We start from the raw sequence: 26537 nt of genomic DNA on the forward strand, positions 1-26537 counted from the left end.
TGCCAGTGGGCTCAAGGGCTCAGCAATCCTGATTAGTTAGAACCTTTCAGTGGAGAGGAGTGTTTCCTGAGACCTTTGTGAATAAATCTGTGTTTACAGATGTACCAGGTCTATTAGAATCATGGGATAATGTGGTCTTCACGGGAGATTTCCCCATGGCTCCGTCGCATGCACCCTCTGGGTGGTAGAGAAATTCAGTCACCGGGAAGGCAGCTCAGCCATTTCTTATAATGATGATGATGATGATGACAGACTACCAGCTGACGTGTGGAAGGCTAGCCGGGTGCCAGACCCGAATCTCCGTGCTCTGCACTTACCCCACTGTATGCTTCACACACCAAGTACACTGTCTTAGGTACTGCTGTTGTCCCCATTTTGCAGATGGAGAAAGTGAGACAGAGAGAGATTAGATAACTCGCCCAGACACACAGCTAGTAGCTGCAGAGTAGAAGCCCTTTCTGCCCCTCTTTGTTAGATGGATCCAGTGATCAGAACGGGCTGGAAGATGAGGGAACTTGGGCAGGTAATGGAAACGTTCTATATCTACAGGCACAGTGGTGGTGGCTCCATGGGTACATTTGTGAGAATTCAACCAGCTGCACACTTAAGACGAATGGCCTTTTTGCATCTAAATTATACCTCTGTCAAGTCAATTTTTATTCATTTTTTTAACGTTTTATTTACTTTTGAGAGACAGAGCATAAGTGGAGGAAGGGCAGAGAGAGACACAGAATCCGAAGCAGTCTCCAGGCTCTGAGCTGTCAGCACAGAGCCCAACATGGGGCTCGAACTCACAGAGTGTGAGATCATGAGCTGAGCTGAAGTCAAAGGCTTAACCAATGGAGCCACCCAGGTGCCCCCATCAAGTCAGTTTCTAAAAGAAAAAGGCTTAAGCGTGACCTCTTTCTCTCATTCCGAACTAAAGTCTAAGAACGTACCATTATGATATGAGGAAAGGTGAGGCCAATCCACGGGCCCAGATGGAGCTGCTTCAGCCTCTTTCCCGCTGCTGCGGCCATGTGGGCCTGGGGGCGGGGCGGTCGTGGCAGGTTGCTTCTGTCCCGTGTCACCTGGGATCCTTAGGGAGGAGAGAGCATGGGACCAGGTGCTTCCTTCCCTTCCCCCAAGCTCGTGGGAAGGTGGGCCATTGGGGGCCTTGCTCCCTCTCTGTGGGGTTGGGATGAAACGGCCTCGATCTGCCCCAGGGACCAGGAGGAATGCCAGAGTTCCTTGAACTCTTCCCCCAGAAGAACTCACTCAACACACAGAGAACTCCCTGCTACGTTAAGCCTGTGGTGTTGGGTAGTCAGCCAGATGGGCCGACACCCCAGATGAATTACGGTTTTCCCCACATTGCCGGCCTTAAAAGGATTTGCAAATAGGCAAACCTACAAATGTTAAAATCTGCAAGTGCCCAGGTCTGTGTGTTTTAAAAACTGAACATTCAGGTAATCAGCTAAATTAAAGAATTCTTTTTTTTATTATTTTTTTAATATTTATTTTTGAGAGAGAGAGAGCATGAGTACCAGAGGGACAGAGAGAGGGGGAGACACAGAATCGGAAGCAGGCTCCAGGCTCTGAGCTGTCAGCACAGAGCCCGACATAGGGCGCAAACCCATGAGCTGGGAGATTATGACCTGAGCTGAAGTCGGACGCCCAGCCAACTGAGCCACACAGGCGCCCCTAAATTAAAGAATTGTAAACCAGGCCAAGTGAATTTCTCTTCTCTTTGGTTTTTTTCACTGATAATGTCAAGATATGAGTAAAGATGATGGCAGGCATTCAGGCCTATGTTTTTATACCATTGTATGTGGCCTCCTGTTTTGAAATCCTTTCCAATCATAGGGTGGCGGTTTGCCCTACCATATACCGTATGATCAGACTCTTGGCATCCCACCCCTCCACATCATCGGTTTTGGCACTGGAAGCTGGCTTCTCTGGGTCTGATCAGGGAAGCACATTGTCAACAGGAAATATCTGCCAGCATGACAGGGAAGATGTCGGGAAAGCTAATGGAGGAGGAGTCCGATCCCCCTGCCCCTCCCCACCGCCGCGTTGGTTGCGTTCAGCCCGTGGACCAAGGATATGGGACAGGAGCGGTTCCTGTTTGCTCGGAGTGTGGACTCAATGAAGTTCTGCTCTGTTCTGGCAGGACATGAGTCGCCCTCTTTGAGGAACGTGGGGGCTTGCTTTTCTCAGATCACATACACCTGCAGATCTGAGGTGGCTTCCATAATACATAACAATTTTATTTTTTTCCAAATTCAGGATAACAATGTGAATAGTGAATGGAGTTCTCCGCCCAGAAGGGCTATATGTTTCTATACCCTTGAAGTGTTTATTTATGCACCTTAATTTTTCTTTTGGTGTGTATGTGCTTTATTTTTAAAGGACTTTGGAAATAGGCAAAAGCACAAAAGTTAAATCTACGAGTGCCCAGGTCTCCGGTGTTTTAAAGATGGTCAGTTTCTGGGGCACCTGGGGGGCTCAGGCAGTTAAGCGTCGGGCTCCTGATTTCGGCTCAGGTCATGATCTCACTGTTTGTGGGGATCAAGCCTCAAGTCAGGCTCTGTGCTGACAGCACGGGGCCTGCTTAGGATTCTGTCTCCCTCTCTCTGCCCCTCCCCTGCTCGCTCACTCTCCCCCTCAAAAACAAATACACATTTAAAAAATTAAAATGGTCAGTTCCTTTATTATAATAGACATTTGTGAAAGTGTACCTGATTGGTTTAGGGGCAGTCTACGGTGTGGATGTTGTTATCTCCAGATTCTTGCTAGGCTGGGTCCTCAGGAGAGAGGCTGAGTGTTAATCTTTGACTCTCAAGGCCCTCAGTAGGGTGGTGAGGAGAGAGAAGTTACAGAGAGGAAAATCTTAGGTCAGGACAAGGGAGAATTTTCTCCTCTCCGGGGCTATGCAGTCATGGAATGGGCTGCTGCCCAGGCAGGGACATGCTAGGCGCATTTCAGCCACGGGTGCTGGAGCTCTCGCTCCTGATGCTGCTGGCATCTCCTGGCCCCCCGTTCTCTAGCTGCCGAGACCTGGGAAGAAGAGAAAGTGGTGCTGCAAAGCAGTGAGGGGGAGATCTTCCTGCTGTTCCTGGCAGGAACACCAAACGCGTGTCCACAGAGGAAGAGACACATTCTAATCAAGTGCCGTTAGACTCCAGGACTCCCTGGGGCCAATTCCCTGGACCCGCGCTCTGTCCCTGGCATGTGGGAAGCTCCAGAGCCCACGCCAGAGTGAAATCAGTGCTCTGCTCCTTCGTCAAGAACCTCTCCCTCGAAAATGGAAAAGTGCTGAACTCAGAACAGTAGTTGATATACATTCTGGTGCCATTTTTTTTTTTTTTAAAGTACCATTTCAACTTGCAGCGGGCACTTGTGCGGACCTCTGCCTGGGTGGCTCAGCATCCAGGCGTGGAGGGCCAGGGGGCGCCTCTGGGAAGGTAGAGCTCCGGGTCAGTCGCTCTCCCCAGCCTCGCCCCGCTGGCTCCAACCAGAGCGGAACCCATGTGTTCATTGCTTCAGCAGAGTGTTTTAAGGAAGGGGTTCTCAGACCAAAAAAGATTCAATACCTCCCCTACATAAGAGCGGACTAGTTTTGTAGCTCAGCAAGCAAGGTGGCAGTGAGAGCTTTGGGGTGAGGGTGACGCGTCCGTAAGAGCATCACCTGCATTTTTTGCCTGCTGCTTTGAAACTTGGAGCAAGCTTTCTTTCCCGGTTTTCTTTCAAGTACGCTTTTATAAGCAGGGGGCTCTCCTTTTATTGGTGACCTTCTGATCTGGTCAGATCTGAAAGGCAGTGTCTGGGGCTTGAATGGCAGGCGTTTGTTTGGTGTGACAGAAAGTGCACCAGACTTAGCAGATGTGAGCCTAGATTTCAGTCTGTGCCCTGCCACAACAGTTTTAGAACTTAGTTAAGGGAAGTCCCAGAATGAGTGGAGATTAAGCCATATTTACTACTCATTTTTAATGGTTAGAGGGAGATCACATCTATTTAAAGGAGGCAACAAAAGCCTTTGCACAGAGAAGGCAAAGGCTACTTCATGCAGACTGGAGACTTTATATGCCGTTACCTGCTTGTGCAGCCATGGGTCCAAAATAATTAAAAGGGAATATGGGTTCAATTTTCTTTCTCCCTTCTCCCTCCATTCCAATGTGTTGACATGTTAAATGCAAATGGAAAATTTTGAAACGATGCATTGAGGTTATACCTGTGCTGCAGAAAGCCTGCACATATCCCATATGGTGCTTATAAAAATGCAAAAGCATGCTCAGACTTCTACAGAAATGCTTCCACAGAGTGGCCCATTTTTGGAAAGGAAGGCAACAGTTGGAAACACGTATTATTGGGAGGAATGGGGAGAACCAAGTGAGCTGTAACTCCATGAAAAGCAGAGACAAGGCTTCCAACAGAAGTATGTCAGGGGGTCCTCCCTCCAGCCCTCCCTTCCTGCAACCCTCGGGCCTCCTGTGCCCAGTGCTTCTGGGCTCTACTGCTCCTTAGGGACTTGTCTACCCACCCTTGTCCTGATGGTAAAGGCATCCTGCTTTCCAGGCACAGGGAGGTGGAGAGGGAGGGAGTAAATCTCCGGAGGATCAATGCTTAGATCCTACAGATCTTCTACAAGAAGAAAGTTTTGTTTTGGAAACAGGCCAGTTGGGGACAGTTTTCAGTATAGGGCTGTGGCTGACAGAGTCTGCTTCTCTGCAGAGCTGGAGCGGGTCACAGCACACCGCACTGCTGTCCAAAGACCAGACCCTTTTGCCTCTCAACTGCCATTTTTAGGGCATTTTTAAACATTTTAGGTCACGCTTCCCTTTACTATAAATCGTAGACATTGCCTGTTCTATATCATGGGATTACTTCTAAGATCAAATAATAGAACCTATTTGATAGTTTTTTGGAAACTAATATCCTGTACATATAGAAGGGTTTTTTTTGCAGTGTTTATTTATTTTTGAGAGAGAGAGAGAGTGAGCAAGGGAAAGCATGAGAAAGAGGGGGACAGAGAATCCAATGCAGGCTCTGTGCTCACAGAAGAGAGCTCAAACTCACAAGCCATGAGATTATGACCTGAGCCAAAGTCGGACACTTAACCAACTGAACCACCCAGGTGCTCCTATACAATGTTTGTTTGTTTGTTTGTTTGTTTGTTTGTTTGTTTGTTTTAATCAACTTAGTATTACTCTTTCCCACTAAATTCTTCCCTCACCAAACTCTTTGCCTCAATCTGCACCTGCCCCCCATGCAGGCAAGGTGTCAGAAGTTGGAAACTGATCGTTCTTTTATACATTCGGGGGTTCTAGGTCAGAAAGAAAATTCAACATCAAGTACAATTGGCTAGTGAAGCTCCACTGTCTTATTGTCAGGCTGGGGGGTTCCTAGACCCAAAATAACTGTCTGTTGCTTACTAACAAGTCCCAGAGACCTGCCAAAGTGAGAGATTAGAGTTTAGAAATGAAACACACCTTTAACATTCTTTCTTCCTCATTGAAGGTCTACTGTGTCATTAAAGCAGAAATAATTTACTGATGATCAAAAGTTTGTTACCGTAAAATACTAGCATTTTGCTGTGGTTTTAATTAATAAAGGCTTAGAAAATTTGCAGATTTCTTTCAAGTCCTAGAGCAAGTCTTTAGAAGCGAGATTCGTCACCTCCAAATATTTTGTTTCCTTTGTGGATTTAAATTACATGCTCTTGAGTATCTCATTGTAAACATGGGCAGTTGGCAGACAAGACTGTGGATACAGTAGTTTGCTTCAGATGGCTTTTAAATTGTGAGCTGTGAGCACACGTCCGGTTTACTTGCATATCGGTTATTTCAGCAAACAGGTGCGTTAGAAAATGAGATACACTGGGTTTCTGCTCACCCCTAATTTGTATTGCATTCGTGGTTAAGTTATCTACGTTCATTAATTTCTCATTTACAAATTACATCATAACAAGAGATGAGCCAGAAGATGGGATATCGAAAGTTTGAAATAGGACCAGCTTTGCAACAAGGAGGAGTTGCTCATGTTAAGATTACGTTTGTTTTTAAGTTGAAAACCTGGAGGAGTTCTTTATGGAAATAGTGATCAAGATGGACTGTGTCAAGATAACATGTGTAAGCTGTTCCCTATCTTTAGAAACTAACTTTCCACTTTTAAAAACTAAATGTTAGCAGATGTTTATTTATAAGACTGTCTCTTTAGAACCTTCCCGGAGCCTTAATGAACTTTCACAGTGAGGTGACAGTTTTCCTTTCTGGCTGATTATAGTACATACCCTTCCCGAGTAAATCCTGCGTACCCAGATTGTATACTTGGACACGGAGGACAGTGTATGGTGTTTGGGTTGTCTGTAGAACAACCAGTGATTTTGAAAGATTAATGCCTGAATATGGACAGCATGAGAGAGACACAAATGTTTAATCTTTTCTAATTAAAACTTTTCATTTCCCCACATTGCCTCCATGCTCCTAAATAAGCTCTAAATACTCACTGGGTGGTTTTGGAAAAGAAGAGTCACAGAATTGGAAGAATATATTCCTGTTATTGTGGTGATGAATGTTATTGTTTGGGGGTCTTTCTCAACTCACTGTCTACTTTACAATGAAATCCTAACCCTATAATCCTGGGTATGGCCTCTTGGCTCAAGCTTTTTAGGATCCGGTGTGTGCTTTACCCAGGGGGTGGGTTCAGCCCTCGTGGCCCATGTATATGGCATCTAATCGCACAGCGCAAGTGAGTGGAAAGTTGTTGGATTTGTGTTACTTCGCAGCTTCCTGAAAAATAGGCCAAAGTATTTGCCCTGTTGAGGATATGTGGGTGGTGTCATCCTTATGCTGCGAGGTCAGCACTTGGAAGCAGGAAATGAGGTCACTCAACAGAGACTGTGTCCACAGTGCCCTGCATCCAAGTTCAAGTCTGCACCCTCAAACTGTCACAACCCAAAGCCCTGAAAGGATCCCAAAATTCACTCCAAAACTACTGTGGCATGATGAAAAGCCTTGTTCTGGGAAGCTTGTTTTGGCAGAAGTGTTGGCCATGATGGATGTTTGCTGAATTTAGATCCAGTGAGAAAGTGGCTATGACCTAATTGAGCAAAGGAATGGAATCCAAAGTAATTGCTGGTTCTGTTTGTGTGCAGATTGTTGTGTTTGGGATGCAGTTTCTCCCACTGCCCTCATTTCCATGTGGGGGTACCCCTTGGGAGTCTTTACCCCAAATCGGACGGTCTTCAAAGTCAACTTCAAAAGAACATCTTGTTCTAAAACAGCTAACTTAAATACTCTGAATTTACTCATCTTGCTGACAGGATGATTTAAACATTTGTCCTCTGCATGATTTCATTATTTTAGGGTGACCTTTTTCAAAGGAGAACCAAAAATACCTTACCTGTTGGAGGCTTGTGGAATACCTAAACTGAAATCCATAACTTAAAATCATTTTGAATCAAATGATTTGCATCGGTGTGTGGAGATAGGGACCAGCCCCAGCAAGATACGTCACATTGCACACGAAAGTGATGCCCCATGATGCAGCTGTCTCCTTTCTGTGGGACTGTGACCTTCCTAGAGATTTTTCTGCAGGTTAATAGCCATGCTGTCAGACCCTTCCCGCGGGGTACTTTGGTGCCCTTTCCACTAAGAACCTCTGCCCAGGGGTCTCCTCCCCGGTGTTGAGAGGAAGTCGATTCTTATTCAAGTTTACCCATCTTCCCGTCTCTGCACACATGCATGTACACACCAGCAAGCCTCTCTCTGTGGTCTTGGGGACTGGCCTTCAACTGGAAACTCCTCATTATCCCTTGCGCCCCTGGTCTCCCTTTGTGGCAGTCCATCTTGTGTATCATTGTAAGAGTCACTCTTCTACTGAAGTCCCCAGCGATCTTCTGCTGTTGAAAGTCTGTAATTTCTCACTCATGGCCCTGATTCAGGTGACACCTGTCAGGGTCTGGGAGGTAATGTAGAGCTTCATCCGGGCCAATACGGAGTCCTGTGTCCCGCCTTCCTGACAAGTCAGTGTCTCCTCTCACCACTTAAATTTGTACTGTGATCAGGAACGTACTGTTTCTTCATGCAGCCGAGACTTCTACAAAGTTCTTCCTCCTGGCAAGTGTAACTTGTTCTAGCATAACTAGTTCTATACTACCACTCTGTTCATGGCTTGTCTGTAGCCAGAAAAACAGGGGCATCTTGGTGGCTCAGTCAGTTGAGTGTCCGACTTCGGCTCAGGTCATGATCTCACGACTCGCAAGTTCGAGCCCGTCAGGTTCTGTGCTGACAGCCTGGAGCCTGCTTTAGATTCTCTCTCTCTCTCTCTCTCTCTCTCTCTCTCTGCCGCTCTCCCCTGCTTGTGCACTCACTCTCTCTCTCTAAAAGAAAAGAGAATTTGTGTTATCTTCACATCCCCAGGAGGAAGGGGCATGGCTTGGCATTGTTGGGGTTCACAGGGGGTCAACACTCAGAGAGAGTGAGGGGAAATGTGGACAAGAGCCTTTCTGTGGTTTTCTTGGAAAAGAATGGATAAGGCAGAGGAAGCAGAAAGGGCAGGGCCAGGATAGGCTAGTTTGAGTAACATCAGTGGGCTCAGGGGAGGTTGGCTCTCTCTAGTCGTTTGGTATCTGGCCACGAGGTCACTAAGGCAGGTGGACAGTGACCTGAAATGTGAGAGCCCCATAAAGGAGGTGGCTGGGGATGTGAGCTCTGGATGGGTTCATTTACATATGAAGGCGTGCTCATGAGCCAGTGCTCACAGACAGTAGTTTTCTCTCTCTAGGAATTAGCTAGCCCTGGGACAGGTAGGCCCTGCCGGACCAGCAAAACCTTAATTAAAATGTCAAAGCCTGGGGCACCTGGGTGGCTCAGTCCATGAAGCATCTGACTCTTGGTATCGGCTCAGGTCATGATCTCATGGTTTCATGAGTTCAAGTCCCGCCGTCGGGCTCTGCGCTGGCAGCCGGGAGCCTGCTTGGGATTCTCTCTCTCTCCCTCTCTCTCTGCGCCCCCGCCCCCCACTCACGCTGTCTCCATCTCTCTCAAAATAGATAAACTTTAAAAAAATGTCAAAGGTTAATATCCCTACTCATCCGTACAGCCCCATCTCAGTTACACGCTAGCCATGGAACCTTGCATGAGAACCTCAATTCTCCTCTGGAAAGTGGAGCATTAAAGATTACAGCACAGCCAAGAGCCCTCCCTTTCTTCTTTGTGGGAATGAAGCCTCTGACACTTCCTGCTGCTTCTTCCCCATCCCCAAGATCTTTCAGTCCAGATTCCCGGTGGGGAGGTGCACTAGCCAGAACTCCATCCCTGGCTAACGGGCAGGGAAGGCCGGCCGGCAGTGGGCCCCCCTGAAGCTCCAACCTGCTTCATACGTGGCCTTTCCTGCCTGTATTCCTGACTCCTTTGGCCAATGGGCTCTCTTGGGGAGATATAATCATTGGCCCTGCCACTCCAGTAACTTCTGAATTCTTGATCTGAGCCAAGTGATTATTCAGTGAATATACGTGTGTGACCCATTTGACAGGTGACATTTAATATTGCCTTTGTGAAGGAGAACTAATAATGGCATCGACTTCCAAGTATAAGACAAAATATGGCAGACCTTCTGTACTGACGCTTGGAAAAAATAAATCTCCATTTTATATTGCAGAATTCGTAGTTGAGCTGGCAATGAAGAAGAGTGTGGAACTCCTACTTTTTCGAGGCAAGAGTGGAAAATAAAATCCCTTTATTGACATTGATGCCAGTATATGAGCTATGAAGGCTAGAAAGTGAAATGTTAATCCACTTGGCACAAACTAAGAATGATTCTATAAACTTAAACTGGGTGGAAAATGTTGGTTCTTACTGTGGGAAAAAATCACAAGGACCAGTACTTTGTTGTTCTGAACAGTCCCGTGCCACCCCAACCCCCAACCCCCCTCCCACTGTCAGATGAAGCAGGAAATTTAAGTTGGCTGTGAAAAGTTTAAAATTTCTTAGACAACCCCTGTAAATTGGATTTCGTTAATATTGGTGTTCATCAGAACATGAACATGGTAAGTTTCTGTAATATGTAGGAGTGAACACAGCGCATGGTGCTGTCTCATTAGTACAGAATTTATTCAAACACGTGATAAGCAGAAATAGTATTTCACTAAGCAAATGTACATTTTCACATGTTAAAGAACCTTCATAAGCCAAAAGGCATTACCCAAAACTTGGGAGTGTCTTGTCTCTTGTTTTTTCCTCTGATTCTCCTGGGGCCCTCACACATTTCTTTCCTGCCTCAGTGCCTTCCCAAATCCCGGACTTCCTTGGGCTCCTGAGAGGCTGTCCAGAACGGCAAAGGGTCTGTATTCTGCCCTACTTGTAAGCTAATAAGGCAGCCTCCCGTGGCTTGATAGATCCAGGTAGAAGACGCAATACTTGTGGGTCAGAGATGAAGGACTATTTATTACTCACAGCGGCCGCAACAGCCAGAGGATCAGTGTTCTTGCCCGTTTCCCGAGCCCTGTCTCCCATAGGGCAGTGCAGAGAGGACCAGATGATACCACATGCAGTGGGTTGCATTACAGAAGTTTAGGGAACCTAAAGAGCCTGTTTGCATTTGCTTAGAGGGAGACATGTCTATCTTGCATGGCTGTTCACTAAGCATCCTTGAGGAGATAGTTCAGGACAAAGAGTAGAATATTTTGTGTCTTATAAGATGTTCACAAATACAAGAGACCCATGTAGAGCTCTCTCCTCTCAGTGACAGTTCCTTGTGTCCTTGGGACTTGTCAGGGATGGGTGTGAAAGAGGAGGAAGAATCTTCCATGAACCTTCTCAGGAAGTCTTTTGTCAACTGTCTAAAGATGTTGATGATCCTCATTTAAGAGTTAGGTGTTGGGGGCCCCGGAGTGGCTCAGTTGGTGAAGCACCCAACTCTTGTTTTCAGCTCAGGTCATGATCTCATGGTTCATGAATTCCAGCCTTGCATCGGGATCCACACTGACAGTGCAGAGCCTGCTTGGAATTCCCTCTCTCCCTCTCTCTCTGCCCTTCCCCTGCTTGTGTGCTATCTCTGTCTCTCTCAAAATAAATAAATAAAACTTAAAAAAAAAAAGAGTTAGATGTTGGGAAACAATCACCAAAGTAGCAAACAGTTATTAAACCCCACACTGCGTGCTGTGTTAAATACTAAGCCCTTTACTTCCTCACTATGGCTCCATGAGCTGATCATGGTAGGGGGGGCAGTGTAACCTCCTTTATTACAGATGAGAAAACTAATTAAGAGCATTAAGGAATAAGTAGGGAGATGAGAATCTTCCAGGTCATCAGAGTCCTCAGCCCTGTGCTCTGAAGAGCATGCTATCTTCCCTTTTTTATTTCTCTTTCCTTGAGAGACTTTTAGAGGTGGAGGCTGGGGAGGCATTGAGATTTTGTTCCACCAGATAAACTTAGAGGAATTGGACAGGAAAGCAAGGAATAACCTCGTGCTTGCAGCCGCCTTACGGACATCACCGCTGGTCCTTCAGGGAATCCCACAAGTCTTCAAGGCATTTGGCATCCCTGCTTTATGAATGAAGAGATGGAGGTCAAGGAGGCTGAAGGCAGCCTTGGTCACTGGGGCCATGAGACCTGCATTGTGTACACATTCCGTACTAGTTCTGGGGACTTTCGTATCAAGGACCTTCAAGTGCCCTAAGATATTTAAGCTTAGTTCTGAAACAGAAAAGAACATTTTAATAATAGGTTCACTGTAGCTTGTTAACTATCTCCATTTCCTCGGAAAGATAAGCACACATGTGTAATTTAATCACTGTGTTGACTAAACTCAGCTGCTTCAAGGACCTTTATCTTTCTTTCATAAAAGTTCAAGTGCCAGAGCCTCACACACTTGGGCTATTCACAGCCTTCCAGAAGCCACTTCAGCTTCCATATTTTGCCCTTTATTTTTTTCAGTTCTAAAAGTAATTAGGGGCGCCTGGGTGGCTCAGTCGGTTAAGCATCCGACTTCAGCTCAGGTCATGATCTCACGGTTTGTGGGCGTGAGCCCTGCATCAGGCTCTGCGCTGACAGCTCAGAGCCTGGAACCTGCTTCACATTCTGTGTGTGTGTCTCTCTCTGCCCCTCCCTCGCTCATGCTGTGTCTCTCTCTCAAAAATAAATAAACATTAGGGGCGCCTGGGTGGCGCAGTCGGTTAAGCGTCCGACTTCAGCCAGGTCACGATCTCCCGGTCCGGGAGTTCAAGCCCCGCGTCGGGCTCTGGGCTGATGGCTCAGAGCCTGGAGCCTGTTTCCGATTCTGTGTCTCCCTCTCTCTCTGCCCCTCCCCCGTTCATGCTCTGTCTCTCTCTGTCCCAAAAATAAATAAACGTTGAAAAAAAAATTTTTTTTAATAAATAAATAAATAAATAAACATTAAAAAAAATTTTTTTTAAGTAATTAATGACTCTGCTTCCTCACTACTAGCTCCCACTTAGCACTTTCTGGCTGTTCTTTGCCTAGAGAAAGAAATGACTTACTAAAAGAAAATTTTTTTTAACAATAAACATCTGTAGGCTTCTTTATTCAAAATAAATGTCATGTCCTGTTGCCCATGACCTAGCCCTAGACAAAAAGTATGAAAAATGAGTACCCATAGATAAAAGGAGATCTGGAAACACACGCGCGCGCGCGCGCGCACACACACACACACACACACACACACACACACAGTTTTTCCTCCACCAGGTTCCCTTGGCAACCATCCACTAGCATCTTCCAGCAGATCTTTAAAGCTTGGCTAAGGTGTGTATGTTAATTTTATAGACATGCTTAATATTGCTCATTAACTTCACAGTTCGCAGATTCTTCCAAACTCTCCCGAGGGGACTTTGTGCCTTTGTGAATTTTTAAAACACTAACAGAACGGAAGCCTCTTACAGTGGTTTCTTACAGTGATTTCTTTACAAACACTTGGTGGGCCCTCCTGTTAACCACCGTGTCACATCGTCGTAATTCTCTCATTCAGTTCGGAAGGATGCTTTGTGCCCTTATACGTGCATTTACCATATTTACATTTCCATGTGAGAGTCATCACATGCTTTCCGTATCTAACTAAAATGAGGCTATTGTTAGGTTTTTACATGTGCACTGATGTCTATGGAAAAGATCTCTAGAGTTGGACCCACAGCGTTTTTTAAAGCTATATTTAACGCCATTTTGATGTTCAGTAACTGCTTCAATCCATATTTCTTCTGAACAGTCGAAGCATCTTTCATTTTATTTTTTTTTATTTTTTTTAAATTTTTTTTCAACGTTTTTTATTTATTTTTGGGACAGAGAGAGACAGAGCATGAACGGGGGAGGGGCAGAGAGAGAGGGAGACACAGAATCGGAAACAGGCTCCAGGCTCCGAGCCATCAGCCCAGAGCCCGACGCGGGGCTCGAACTCACGGACCGCGAGATCGTGACCTGGCTGAAGTCGGACGCTTAACCGACTGCGCCACCCAGGCACCCCGCATCTTTCATTTTAAACTGGTGTGAATTTTTTTGGAGAATTCTCCCCCAAGATAACTAATCCTGCCTTCCCATAGTACTTTAAAGCTACGTCTCAGTGACTCCTGTTACCACGTATGAGGACTGGGACTGTGTCAGCTTAGGCTATTGTCAGGTAACTTGTTTAGGCGGGATCATAGGAAAATTCTGAAATGATTTTGCTTGAGAGTACTTGGTTGTGATGTAAGTTGTTCAGTTGAATCAGGTCAATCCAGCAATAGTTTCCGGATTATCCTGGGATGTTTACCCAAATAACCTTTTGATTAGTTGCAAGAACGTAATCACTTTATGGTTGCTTTCATAGCATAATCCACATATGGAACCAGCCCCAGAAAGCTTCGTTTTGTCCCAGGTGCAATAACAGAGAATTAGTTCTGCCATTTAACTTATCACTAAATGGATAGACTTAACAGGATCCTTATCCAGTATGTTGCAGTAGGTTGTTGGTATTTGAGGATTACATTTTCTACTTCCATTACAGAGTGTTTCAGGTGGGGCGAAAAGTCAATGTCATGCATGTATACATCAGTATTCTCTATATCATAGCTTCTTTGTGAATGTTTATTGTGTATGTCAACATTCTCAGCAACTTGGTGATGTTGGGTAGAAGGTGTTGTTAATGGGATGATCGTAGGTTTGGCCCTCATGCATATTTCTTATGGGGGGGGGGGGAGGAATCCACTGATTTATGGCCCTTGACAGCTTTGCCAAGACAGAAGTAACATAAGTGAGAGGGACAGACAAGTGATGGGGGGAGGTGAGAGAACGTGCTGTATGCAGAGCCTGTCAAGACTGTGATGAGAAATAAACTCAAAGCACATGCCTGCAGAGGTAGGCAGCCGCTCATGGAAACAGTACCCATTGGATGCCTGGGGAGATCTCTCTCTATTCCAAAGGGAAGCTGTAACTGTTCAGTCTACCATGTAGCTGTCCTTTCACGAAGTTCAGAGACGAGCCAGTTACGATCCAGAGATCATAAGACAGAAAAAGGCCCAAAATGGGATGCTGACTTCCCAGGGTCTGCAGCAGCAAACTTACCTCTCATATGCTTTTTCAAGTGAATAGAGATTCAAATGGAAATACAGAGATTGTAATCCTCCACTGAAAATCAAGGGACACATTTACAAGGAAAACCTCCCAAAGTGGGGGTGGCTGTCAGATATTGTGACCACAGATTAATAGAGAGGTTTCAGGGCACTCCCGATAGCATCGACCAGAGCCACAGGTGTCTTAAGTACAGAATGGCTGCTGACAGGTGGACCAGGAGGGACTAGGGCCCAGCGTATTTGTCCCTCTCGAGTATACCTACATTGTCCTTTCTCCTCCTGAAGACAGAAATGTTGGTCTTTGCAGAAGAACACCAAACTGAACATGACTTTTGTAACTAAGCACACACGAGATTTACCAAATGTTTGAAGTGCAGCTAAAATTGAACAGTTGTAGCAGATGTTTATTGACCTATATATTATAAGTAATGTATAACATGTTATTTACATGTAACGCAAAGCATATGTTAACATATCATTATGTATAACTAATATAGCATATGTTAATATATAGGTTATATAGGATATGTTATACAATATATAGTATAACATATAGATCTCTAAAACACACATATATAATTTGCTTGAAGGACATGATTAATTAAATTTTGAGAGCAAATAAAACTGAATGATAAGATGCATATGCACTATGTGAACCTGGAGAAAACACAAGAAAACTCTAGTGTAACGCTCGCACAAAGCGCATTCTAATTTTGCCTGATTACAAAGTAAAATACACCTTTCGTAATTATAAAAGAAATAAAGTAGATAATTGCCTCTCAGCAGGCCCAGCGTCTTAGGACATGCCTGTAAATAGCTGCATAAAGGCAGGGAAACTCTGCGACTCTACCAATACCGTAAAAATGTCAGTACAAGTAACATGGGGCAGAATCTCTTAGAGCAGAGGTCCAGTAACATTTTAAAACTAGCATCCCATTTGGAAATTGTTTTCAAATGATCGAGTCATGTCTTACTGTTTCACGTGAGACATGAAAAACCATGAACTCCCCCTGAATTTGGGTTAAATCTAATCATAGTGCCGGAGGCGAATGAGAGGATTCTCCCACCGCTTGGCCCGGCGTGAAGCAGCCACTGGAGCTCCAGGCAACTTGGGAGGGAAACCCTTGCTTGGTCTGCCAGCGGAAAAGGACTCCTGTCTGCAGGGCCCCAAGGCCAGCCTGGCAAACGCTGTGTTCCCAGCCGGCTGGGGGTTGCCGTGGAAACCAACAGCTCTAAAACCCAAAAGGAAAGAAAAAATTAAAATCCCAGAATAAAGACCAATTTGAGGGGATATGAAAGGGAATGAAGAACAGCCAGAGGGAGCCAAAAACTTCACAGAAACAAAAACAAAACAAAAGACGGTGTCCCCGCACTCCACTTTCCCGTCCGAGATGAAGCCAGAGTTTGTTGGGTTACATCGCAGAGGCCGTTCAAAGAGCAGGTGAAAGCAGCCTCCCAGCCCCGTCCCCAGTGAAAACCGCAAAGGGCTTTGCAATCTGGAGCAGTCCGCGTTAGCACATGACCGTAAGAGAGATGTTGAGATGTTGGCTTTGGAGTTTGGGTGAGAGATTATAAAATAATGTGTTCTGTAGTTTGTAGGGAAATAACTCGGGGTATAAAGTATTTGAAGAAGGAGGAGAGAGAAAAACAAGGCCCCTCGGTGTTTGTGGGCAGCATGGTAATAAAATGATGGGGGTTCCCTCTGTCCCTCTGCAAAGTGTGACCGTCTTCCCTTCCTCTGCCTCCAGATACGTTCCCTTCCTCTGCCTCCGTTCAGATACGTTTGCTCTGAACTCGCCACTTAACTGGTGGCTTCTCTGAGGCCAACAATTTGAAACAGGCTTGTTGCATTTAGTTCTAAATCTGTGGCAGAAGAAAGGAAATGACTAAAAGATAATGTTTCATTTTCTACCCACAAAGCAGATGCTCTCTGTTCTACTTCACATGGACTGGCTTGTGCCCGCAGAGCCAAACTGCACGTTTGCCAAGAGCAAAGGAGCTCTGAATCATGGCGGAGGGAGAATGCCCGAGTGCTTGTTGCTTCCTTCTTGATTCTTTCACTGGCTGATGAAATTTTGAGAAGAATGCTCCAGAGGCGGTGACTGAATTCCTGATCCTGAAATGAATTGCTGAGTAAGAATATGTAGCGAGGAGAGTCCTGGGCACACATTCCGGGGGCCCGCCCACCACGAGCGGACGGAATTGGAACACAGGATGGGTGTTATGTTGGTCAGCGTGCTCCAGAGAGACAGCACCAATAGGATGTATGTTTATGTAGAACGAGATTTATTATAACAGAACTGACTCATGGAGGCTGACGGAACTATAGTATGGAGGCTGACAAGTCCCGGGATCTGCAGCATGATTCAGCAAGCTGGAGACCCAGAAGAGCCAAGGGGTGGTTTCAGTCCAAAGCCTGGCAGACTTTAGGCGCAGAAAAAAAAAAAAAAAAAAAAAAAACCTGTATTTCAGTTCAAGTCAGAAAGCAGGAAAAGCTAGTGTCCCAGTCCAAAGGTAAGAGGAAGTTGGGGGAGGGTCAGCCTTTTTGTTCTATTCAGGCCTTTGACTGATTGGGTGAGGCCCACTCACGTTAAGGAAAGCAAATCTGTTTTACACAGTCTGATTTAAATGTTAATCTCACCCAGAAACACTCAGAATATTGCTGACCAAATACCTGGGCACCCCATGGCCCAGTGAGGTAGACACATAAAATTAACCATCACAGATACTGAGAAGTTGGGCCAGAGGGCGGGAGGAGACCCTAGCGGGTGCCTCCCAAGGAGATAGCCCTCAGCTGTACAGCGTCCTGCTAGGATAGTGCAGAACTTGAGGAGTGCAAACACCACGAACCACTCTAGCTGGTTTAACTAGACAAGACATCATTAAAGCATGTAGGTAACTCACAGAAGTTCTGGGAGGACCAGGCTGGGCAGCCAGAACAGTGCCTAAGCCAGATGGCAAGACTGAGCCCAGGATGCCCTGTCCCCCTCCTGCACTGAGACAGGGCGGCTTCCACTGCTGGCCCCAACCCACAGGCACCCTCCTCTGGCCAGAAAAAGCACCTGCGTTTTTACATTGCTGTCTTCTAAATCAGAACCCAGCATGAGGACATCAGATTAGCAGAGCCCAAGTGTCTCTCCTTAGCACCAGGGAGGCTGGGAAACCAAGTTTCTGGCATCTGCCTTTGGCTGAATGTGTGATGTGGGAACATAGTCAAGTAGAGAAGGCTGTTCAGGAGATGCCTTTGTCTTCCCCACACTACGCATCCCACCAGCCTCCCTTCAGTTCTCGTCTCTTCCAGAAGCATCCCTCATTGAACTCGATAAACCGTAATCATCAGGGCCAGTATTCGTGCAGGACTTTACACAGCCAGCGTTCTCTGATCCAGTTAACAGAACGCTCACAGGCACCCCCTCGTAAGTCCTCTCCTGTCACCCCTACGTCACCTCTGCCTCCACAGAGCTTTTGGGTCTGTCCTCGCTGTTTTTGTTTGTCAACTCCAGACCTTATTGGTCTCTTCTTTGCTATATTTTTTCCTCTGCCTTACCCAGCTTCGTCCTTTTTGCTCTCTGGCACATGGGTTGGCCTGACCTCCCCCACAGCCCCCAAAACTCTAAACTTCTTAAAAACAGAAGCCGTCTCTTTTTTCTTCTATTTTTAATCTCTGACAGTGCCTAATACCTGCTACACATACAGTTGCTGATCAGTAAATATTTTCTGATTATTGCAGCGCATTAGCTGTCTGAATTAATGTTTTTCAAATGAATGTCGGTAGTGTCTGTTTAAAGCAGTAATGACTAGGAAATAAATGGAATAACAGCCAACAACAACAACAAAAAACCAGGGATATTTAATCCGTGTACCAGATGATATCTGGAAATGTCTGTCAGTGTTACTGACTCATTCAGCATACATACTGGTTGCCTACTGTGTGCCAGACATGGAACACATGATTGAACAAGAAGAGAAGAAACAGACAACATAGCTCTCTCAAAGCTGGCATTCTGGAAGAGTCAGGCAGTTAATAAGCACATAAGTTATAGAAACGTGATAGAATTGCCGAGTGTCATGCATAAAAGAAAAAGCAAAGCAGGACAGTATCAGAAGCACAGGGTGGGGTTGGGATCGGGGTTTTAGATAGAACGGTAGGAGGGGCACCTGGGTGGCTCAGTTGGTAAAGCGTCCAACTTTGGCTCAGGTCATGATCTCCAGGTTCGTGGGTTTGAGCCCAGCGTCGGGCTCTGTGCTGACAGCTCAGAGCCTGGAGCCTGCTTCAGATTCTATGTCTCCCTCCTTGTCTGCCCCTCTCCTGCTCATGCTCTGTCTCTCTCTGTCTCTCAAAAATAAACAAACGTAAAAAAAAAAAAGTACAGAGGATGGATGATATATTTTTTAAAAAATACAGTCATGGGGCGCTTGGGTGGCTCAGTTGGTTCAGCGTCCAACTTCGGCTCAGATCATGATCTCATGGCTCATGGGAATGAGCCCTGAGTCGAGCTCTGTGTTGACAGCTCAGAGCCTGGAGCCTGCTTCAGATTCTGTGTCTCCCTCCTTCTCTGCCCCTCCCCTGCTCATGCTCTGTCTCTGTCTCTCAGCAATAAATAAATGTTAAGAAAAAAAATTTAGATACAAAGGTAGGAATTGTTAAAAAAAAAATTGCTTGAGGCAAGCAGAGAAACCTGAATATTTGCTGAGTATAAGGTGATACAAAGAGGTTGTTATATGAATTGGGTATGATAATGGCATTTTGGTTACTTTTAAAGCCCTTATCTGTGGTAAACTGAAATATTTACGGGGAAATAATGTGACCTAATGCAACTGGGATTTGCTTCAGAATGTTGGTTTTTTGCTTTTAATGTTTGTTTTTATTATTATTTTTGAGAGGCTGAGCAGGGGAGGGGCAGAGAGAGAGGAAGGCACAGAATCCCAGGCAGGCTCCAGGCTCTGAGCTGTCAGTGCAGAGCCCAACACGGGGCTCGAACTCACGGACCGCGAGATCATGACCTGAGCCGAAGTCGGACGCTTAACCAACTGAGCCACCCAGACACCCCTGCTTCAGAATGTTTGAGCAGAAAAAGAAAAGAAAGGAAAAAATTGAGTTGGGAGAATAGATAAAACAAGAATGGTAGAAAGTTGGTGTTCGAAACTTAATCAGTGCAGAGGGTTTCCTCAATACTGTTATATTTTTCTATATTGTTCTCTATACTGTTCTAAAATTTCCATATTAAAAGTTAGAAAAAATAAGTGGTGGTCGGTAAAGGCCTCGTTCAAGAGGTGACATGTAAGCAGACTAAGCTGACGAGGACGTGAGGGAGCCAGATGCACAGAAGGGTGTTGGGGAAGAGTATACCAAGCATAGAAACATTCAGCACAAAGCATGCTCCCAGAACCCTAGCCTCCTTGTTGTTCCTTGAATGGGGGGCCACGTAGGAAATGAGGGCTGGGAGATCTTGGGGGGCAGGATAGAGAACACAGAGCCTTTTAAGTCACTGTAAGGACTTCAAGTGCAGGTCAAACCCAAGAGCATTCAAGGGGCTGCTCCAGAGTCACGCTCAGATATATTTTCTTCGTCGAACCATTCAGGTGCCTTCAGGTCTTTGCTCAGATTGAGACTATACTGCATGATCAGTACCGTCCAGTAGAACCATCTGTGATGCTGGAAATGCTCTGTCTGTGCCAGCCAGTGTGGCATTCCCCCTGCCCACCTGGGGCCAGAGAGTACTTGAAATGTGCCTGGTGTGACCCAGCAGCTCAATTTCGGATTGAGTTTTATTTGGGTTCGTTGAAACTTGAATTTAGATGCCCACATGTGGCTGGTGGCCCCGCCTCGGACGGTGCAGTGTTAGGAGGTGGCTGGCTGCACACCAGCATTTCCCTCCACGCTGGTTTTTATTCGGTTCCAGCAGCCAGGCCGTTCTCACCTCAGGGCATTTGCTCCCCTGCCTGCACCTTTCCCTGGGTGCTTCCTGTGTGTCCTTCCCACCTGATCTTATACAACCCCTCCTAAAAGGCCTTCCAGTTTAGTAATCGGGTAGCTCGGCAGGATCCATAAGCTCCCACTGGCCAACGGAGATAACAGAGTTCATCTTAATACATAGTTAGGTTTGGGCCCTTTATAGTTTCTTCTTTTAACTTGCAAAATGAGAATAGTTTCAGTAAATAGTGCCTCACCTAGTCCCTAAGATCACTCCGTTGGTGGGAACAATTTTGTTTGCTGTTGAATGGATAACCTAATGCCAGATGTTACTCTAGAAAAATGATACCCCAGTAGTCTGTAATAATCACCCAACCATACTAACATTTCCCCTCATCCTGTCACACCAAAAGTAGCAACTAAATGATCTCTTTCAAAGTAGATAATTGCAGAACATAAAGTAGGCTTCTCTAAATTGGAAGAAATTCCAATCGTAGAATCGAAGACGTCGATTATAGTAAAACTCCCTCCTCTGTTGATTCATGAGTTGGTTAGCTTTGTCCAACTCTTATCTGCTCTTGTGAAGCAGCCAACAGTGAAGAGAGAGCAGAAACCTTGTAATCCCAATTGTTAGTAAATGTTTCATGACCATAAAGTTCCAGAAATCGTCACTGCCGCCCTACAAAGCCACCCTTCCACTCGCCCTGTTCCGGGGGATTTCTGCTCTGTGAGTATTAATGAAAGCAGAGTTAATTTACATTATAACTTCGCATGCCACCTGGGGACCTAAGGAGTTGAGTTAAATAAGAAAACACGTGTGTGTCATACATCCCGAACATCCTGCATTCAGATAACTGGTAAGATTGGAGGGGATTAACTCAGCATATTTTGCGATGTCCTATCCTGGTTTTCCATGATGTTGATTTTATCCCTCTTTGGACATTAGTTCTCTCCCTAGATCAAGTAGCCAAGTTCAGTTTCTGTAGCATTTATCTTTTCCTGTCTACTAGGTTTCGAGAGATTACTTTTTTTAATGTTTATGTTTGAGGGAGAGACAGAACACAAACGGAGGAGGAGCAGAGAGGAAGAGAAAGAGACAGAATCCGAAGCAGGCCCCAGGCTCTGAGCTGTCAGCGGAGAGCCCGATTCGGGGCTTGATCTCAGGAACCGTGAGATCGTGACCTGAGCTGAAGGTGGACGCTTAGCTGACTGAGCCACCCAGGCACCCCTTGAGAGATCTCTAATACGTAGGCCCGGTATTCTCTAGCTGTTCTTTGTGGTCATCTAGTCAAGAAATATGTTAAGTTATTCCGTGAAAAAAAATGGTGGTTAACTGAATTCAGAAGGTCCCTTTGGTATCATAAGATTGTTTGGCAAACTACCAAGGCAGAGGTCCTTGAACCAAAAGACGTTCTTCTCAGTTTGGTTGCCACAGCGGAGGTAGGGCTTTGGGTGTAAAGTTACCACCCCCTGAGAAGGATGCCTCAGCCCTGCACTTTGTTTTATCCCTTTCTCCCCTCCAGCTCCCTTCTCTGTGCCCCGGCCCGGCCCCCACTGGACACTGTGACCGAGTGCTTTCAAGCACAGTGATGGGAATAACGTAATGGTAACTGCTGTGTTTACACTTGCTCCGCCCGGTGTCACGCTGAATGCTTCCACCTCTGTGTTGACATATGTGTTGCTCTCACCTCCGCTTTACAGGGGAAGAAACAGACCTGGTGAGGATAAGTACCTTGCCCGGGGTCTCATGGCCAGAACCGGGTGGAGCTGAGATTCTAACCTGGCACGGGAAACTGCAGTGGAGCTCTGGAGTGTATGCCCCGGGGGCAGTTCCCACACAGGGCCAGCTCAGAAGCGACTCCCTCCCCCTCGGCGTCCGGCAGGCCACTGAGCCCGACTGCCGTGGTCCTGCACACATGAGCCTCCCTGCACACCCGGAGAGTCCTTCCTCGTCCTTGCCCCCACCTCTTTATCCCAAGGCTTCGATAGGGCTTTCAGGTCTGAGGCAGCTCAAAATGTGTGGCAGGGAGGGGCTGTGTGTGTGTCAGTGGACTTATGTCACCGAGCACCAGCCACTCATTACACACCCAGGCATAAAGGGTTCCCTGGAGCAGGATTCACCTCTGATTCTTCTGGAGTACTGTGCTGGTGTCTTGTAATCGATGCAGCCCACCTCGTCTCCTCCTGGGTTATTACGGAGGCCCCTTAACTGCACACTCCGTCTCCAGTCCTGCCTCTTCCCCGATGCGTCGTTTACCTAGAGTCTGATGTTTCTAAACCAAATTTAATTCCCACTCCCCTGTTTAAAAACCTTTGTGACTTCTCATTGCCCTTGGGGTCAAGAGTGAGCCTTTTACGTCCCTTCTGAAGCCCTGAGTGGTCTGGCCCCTACTCGCCTCTCCAAACTTATCTCTTACTGGGCCTCATGCCCCTCACGCTATCTGTCATCTTGCAGAACCTATTCATGTTTCTCCAGAAAGCATGGTTTTTATCTTGCCTCTGAGCCTTTGCACATGCTGTTCCAGCAGTGCCCCCCTTTGTGCCTGTACCACACGTCATAGCACTTGCTTGTCTACTCACTTTTATTCACCACTGTGACTTGCACAATTACAGTGCTAGGCACAGAGTCGCGGCTCAACAAACCTCTCTTGCATGAATGAATGAAAATCATTCCATTTTAGGTTTTTAAAGGGAGTCTGGATCTGGATACCCCCCCACCTCGTTCATGATCTGGGTTTGCCAGTATTGCTAACTCAAGTTCCTCTATCTTTTCAAATGTTTACTTCTTATTTTTTTCTGCTTGTAAGTTTCTCCTTTCCCATTCTTCAGGCCCTCCTGTTTAAGACACTTTGGAGTGCTTTTCCGTCTAGTCTTCTTGCCCGCCAGCACAGCGATCCTGGGTGGCTCCCGTCCACGTTCAGCAGGATTGTTGAAGACTCTGGGTGCAGCTCTTTCAGACCGCAGGGTCCTTCTGTAGCAGCCCCAGCCCTGTTTGAGCCCTGTTTGCCAGCAACACTGGGAAGGATGGAAAGAGTATTGTGTTTGTCACGCAATGTCTTAAAGGGATAGGATTTTTCTCTCAGTGATTTGTTGGTGTGAGCAGGGAGGAGCAAAGAGGAAGGCAGTCTGTGACTTGCATTGGCGGGGCGGGGAGGGAGGAAATCATGGAAAGTAACAAAGGATCTCTACCAAGAAAGTGTTCCCTGGTTACAAGGACTCATATTGTGGATGTCGATCTAGATTTTCCGAGTGCAGCCCACCTTCCACACTCCCCAGCGAGGGCAGGATCGTTGTCGAGGTGGCCCAGGTAAATAGCAGTTGTTCTTTGTTGCCTTTTCCTTATTCCAGAGGTTACACTGAAAGTCCACGTCAGTGATGCCAGCACCCACCAGCCCGTCCCAGATGCGCTTATCGAGATTTTCACCAACCAGGTCTCCATTGCCTCTGGCACCTCGGGCACGGATGGCGTCGCTTTCATCAAGTTCCAGTATAAGCTGGGCAGTCAGCTGATCGTCACCGCCACGAAGCATGCCTATGTGCCAAACTCTGCCCCGTGGAAGCCAATCCGATTACCTGGTAAGGTTGTCCCGGCCTTTCTGCGAAGCAGAACTTGTGGTCCGGGCTCATGCAGGAGTCAGGCACAAAAGCCATTTTGAAAATAGGGGTTGACGTCAGAGACTCTTAAATACAGAGGACAAACTGAGGGTTGATGGGGGAGTGGGGGAGAGGGGAAAATGGGTGATGGGCACTGAGGGGGCACTTGTTGGGATGAGCACTGGGTGTTGTACGTAAGCGATAAACCACGGGAATCTACCCCAAAAACCAAGAGCACACTTTACGCACTGTATATTAGCCAACTTGACAATAAATTATATTAGAAAGAAAGAAAGAAAGAAAGAAAGAAAGAAAGAAAGAAAGAAAAAGGAGGAAGGAAGGAGGGAAGGAAAGAAAGAAAAAGAAAGAAAGAAAGAAAGAAAGAAAAGAAAGAAAGAAAGAAAGAAAATGATTGCCCTCTACTGCCAAAAATAAAAAAAAGAAAGAAAGAAAATAGGGGTTTAGTCTCTGCTTTACTTTTTGGTCCTCTGATGGGAAGGAAAAGTAGGGTCCTGTATGAAGGAGGTGGGAGCTCTCACTCAATTTACACACACAATGGAATCGAAAACCGTAGAGTTTCTCCGCATTTCCCCAGCGTCCTGTTGTATACCTTGTTGATGATAACTGACAGGATGACATTGGGGCAGTGTTCTGGAAGGGAGCTTCAAGGGGCCCAAGAGCCACGCTGGCCAAAGAGGCAGGGGGTGATTGTTCTCTTTTCCTCCTTCTCACCTGCTAAGGGAAAACACACTCCTCTGTGTTTCCTCAATGCTCTCGCTCACGTCCAGCACTTCTGATCACCAGCTGTGTGGCGGATTTTCCATACATCAAGCAGTTCTCAGATTCTCAGATGCCCACTGGGCGTCCTACGGTTGAGCTCAGTTCTGACTCTGTCTACCTGGAGACAGCATCAGATCCCACAGGTGAAGGGCTCAGTCCCACGTGACTGTCCCACTTCAGATGCCAGTCATAAGTCCCAAGATGTCACCTGTGCTTCTGACCTGTAGCTCAGAGGTTCCCCAGCCCCTCCTCGGGTTTGACTGATTGGCTGGAGCGGCTCACAGAACTCAGGGAAAACAGTTGTTAAAAAACAGAAGTCAGCCAAGTAAACTTGAAGGTCTGTTTGGCTTTATTAAGTGATTCATCAGTCAGGCAGCATTCATCCAGCAAGTAGAGGGGAGCTTCAAGGAGTTGCACAAAACAGGGGGCACCTGTGTGGCTCAGTCAGCTGAGCGTCCAGCTTCGGCTCAGGTCATGATCTCACGGTTCATGAGTTCGAGCCCTGCTTCGGGCTCGCTGCTGCCATCGCGGATGCTTCAGATCCTCTGTCTCCCTCTCTCTCTGCCCCACCCCCACCGGCACTCTCTATCTCAAAAATAAACATTTTTTTAAAAAGCAGCTAACATATGTAAACTACCTTACAGTGCCTAAAACACAGTAGAGGCTCAATAAATAGCACAGTGACTGGCAAAATACCAATGTCAGTGCTCATCTCTGTGCCACCACACCACTGGACGCACACTCCATCAGGGTCCCCATTGCCTCTGGGGACACATCTCATACAGCCCTGGCATCTGCCCTCATACACAAAGTTCTCTGTAGTTGAGTTTACATTTATTAAGTACCTACTATGTGCCATGGAACTCCCCTGGCCACTGAGGATATAGATCTAAAGACACAGAACTTGCCCCTACGGAGTTTATGACTTAGTTTGAGAGTTATGTAGTCAGCCACAGAAGCCATTCCCATCTAAGGAGATGTTTGTGTGTATATGTGTGTAGGGCATCCTGGGGGAGGACTGGTCATCCTAGGTGAGGGAATGAAGACTTCCTGGAGGGGGCAGGAGGGAAGCTGAGTCCGGAGGGTGATATTAGTATCAGAAGGTGCTGTCAAAAACACACAGGTTCCAGGACTCACCCATTCAGTCTGGGGACATTGATCCAAAAGTCTGCATTTTAACAAGTAACTCCCCACCCCCAGATACTTAGAGATAAAAGCGTTCACTAAAGTCGGGGACCACTTCTTTGTGAGCTACGGAAAGCAGCTCACAGCTATTTGATATAGATACAACTGAGGAGATAGATCATTTGGAAAAATCTTAGAGAAAGGGGGATAAACCTTTAAAGAAATATTTAGCAGGCAAAATGCAGAAAGCCTCTGAGAACAGATGGGAGAGAGTTAAGGGAAAGGACAAAACAGAATTGTAAGTTGGATCTCGCGTTTCTAGCTGGTGACGGAACAGATAGAACAGATGGTCAATGGGGTTGAGAAACCCACCACTCTGTGCTTCCTTAAAGTTGACTCAATTGATGTAGTGACACTCCCCTGGCTTGGGGCTCAGGCAGAGGTAGGTGCAGGTGATGGTGGGGGAGGGGGAGATGGGAGGGAAGGAATGAATGTTGGGGTCATAGTTGATGAGTTCAGTGCAGGGGAGATTGGATTTGGGCTGCCTCTTGGACACAAGGGCATTCAGCCTTTAGTTTGAAA

At 46.4% G+C, this 26537-nt stretch overlaps 1 protein-coding gene across 2 annotated transcripts in view; it reads left to right on the plus strand.

Annotated features, from left to right (window-relative positions):
- FAM171A1 (family with sequence similarity 171 member A1) overlaps positions 1 to 26537 on the plus strand; it is a 136532-nt gene that overhangs the window by 49197 nt on the left and 60798 nt on the right. For both annotated transcript variants that reach the window (XM_086714860.1, XM_086714859.1), the window contains exon 2: positions 23805 to 24032. In XM_086714860.1, coding sequence (XP_086570986.1) covers positions 23805 to 24032 — 228 coding nt within the window. The remainder of the gene's footprint in view (positions 1 to 23804; positions 24033 to 26537) is intronic.

The sequence above is a fragment of the Puma concolor genome, chromosome B4 (genome assembly GCF_028749965.1).
Source record: "Puma concolor isolate L17-30 chromosome B4, mPumCon1.1.hap2, whole genome shotgun sequence".
Lineage (NCBI taxonomy): Eukaryota > Metazoa > Chordata > Mammalia > Carnivora > Felidae > Puma > Puma concolor.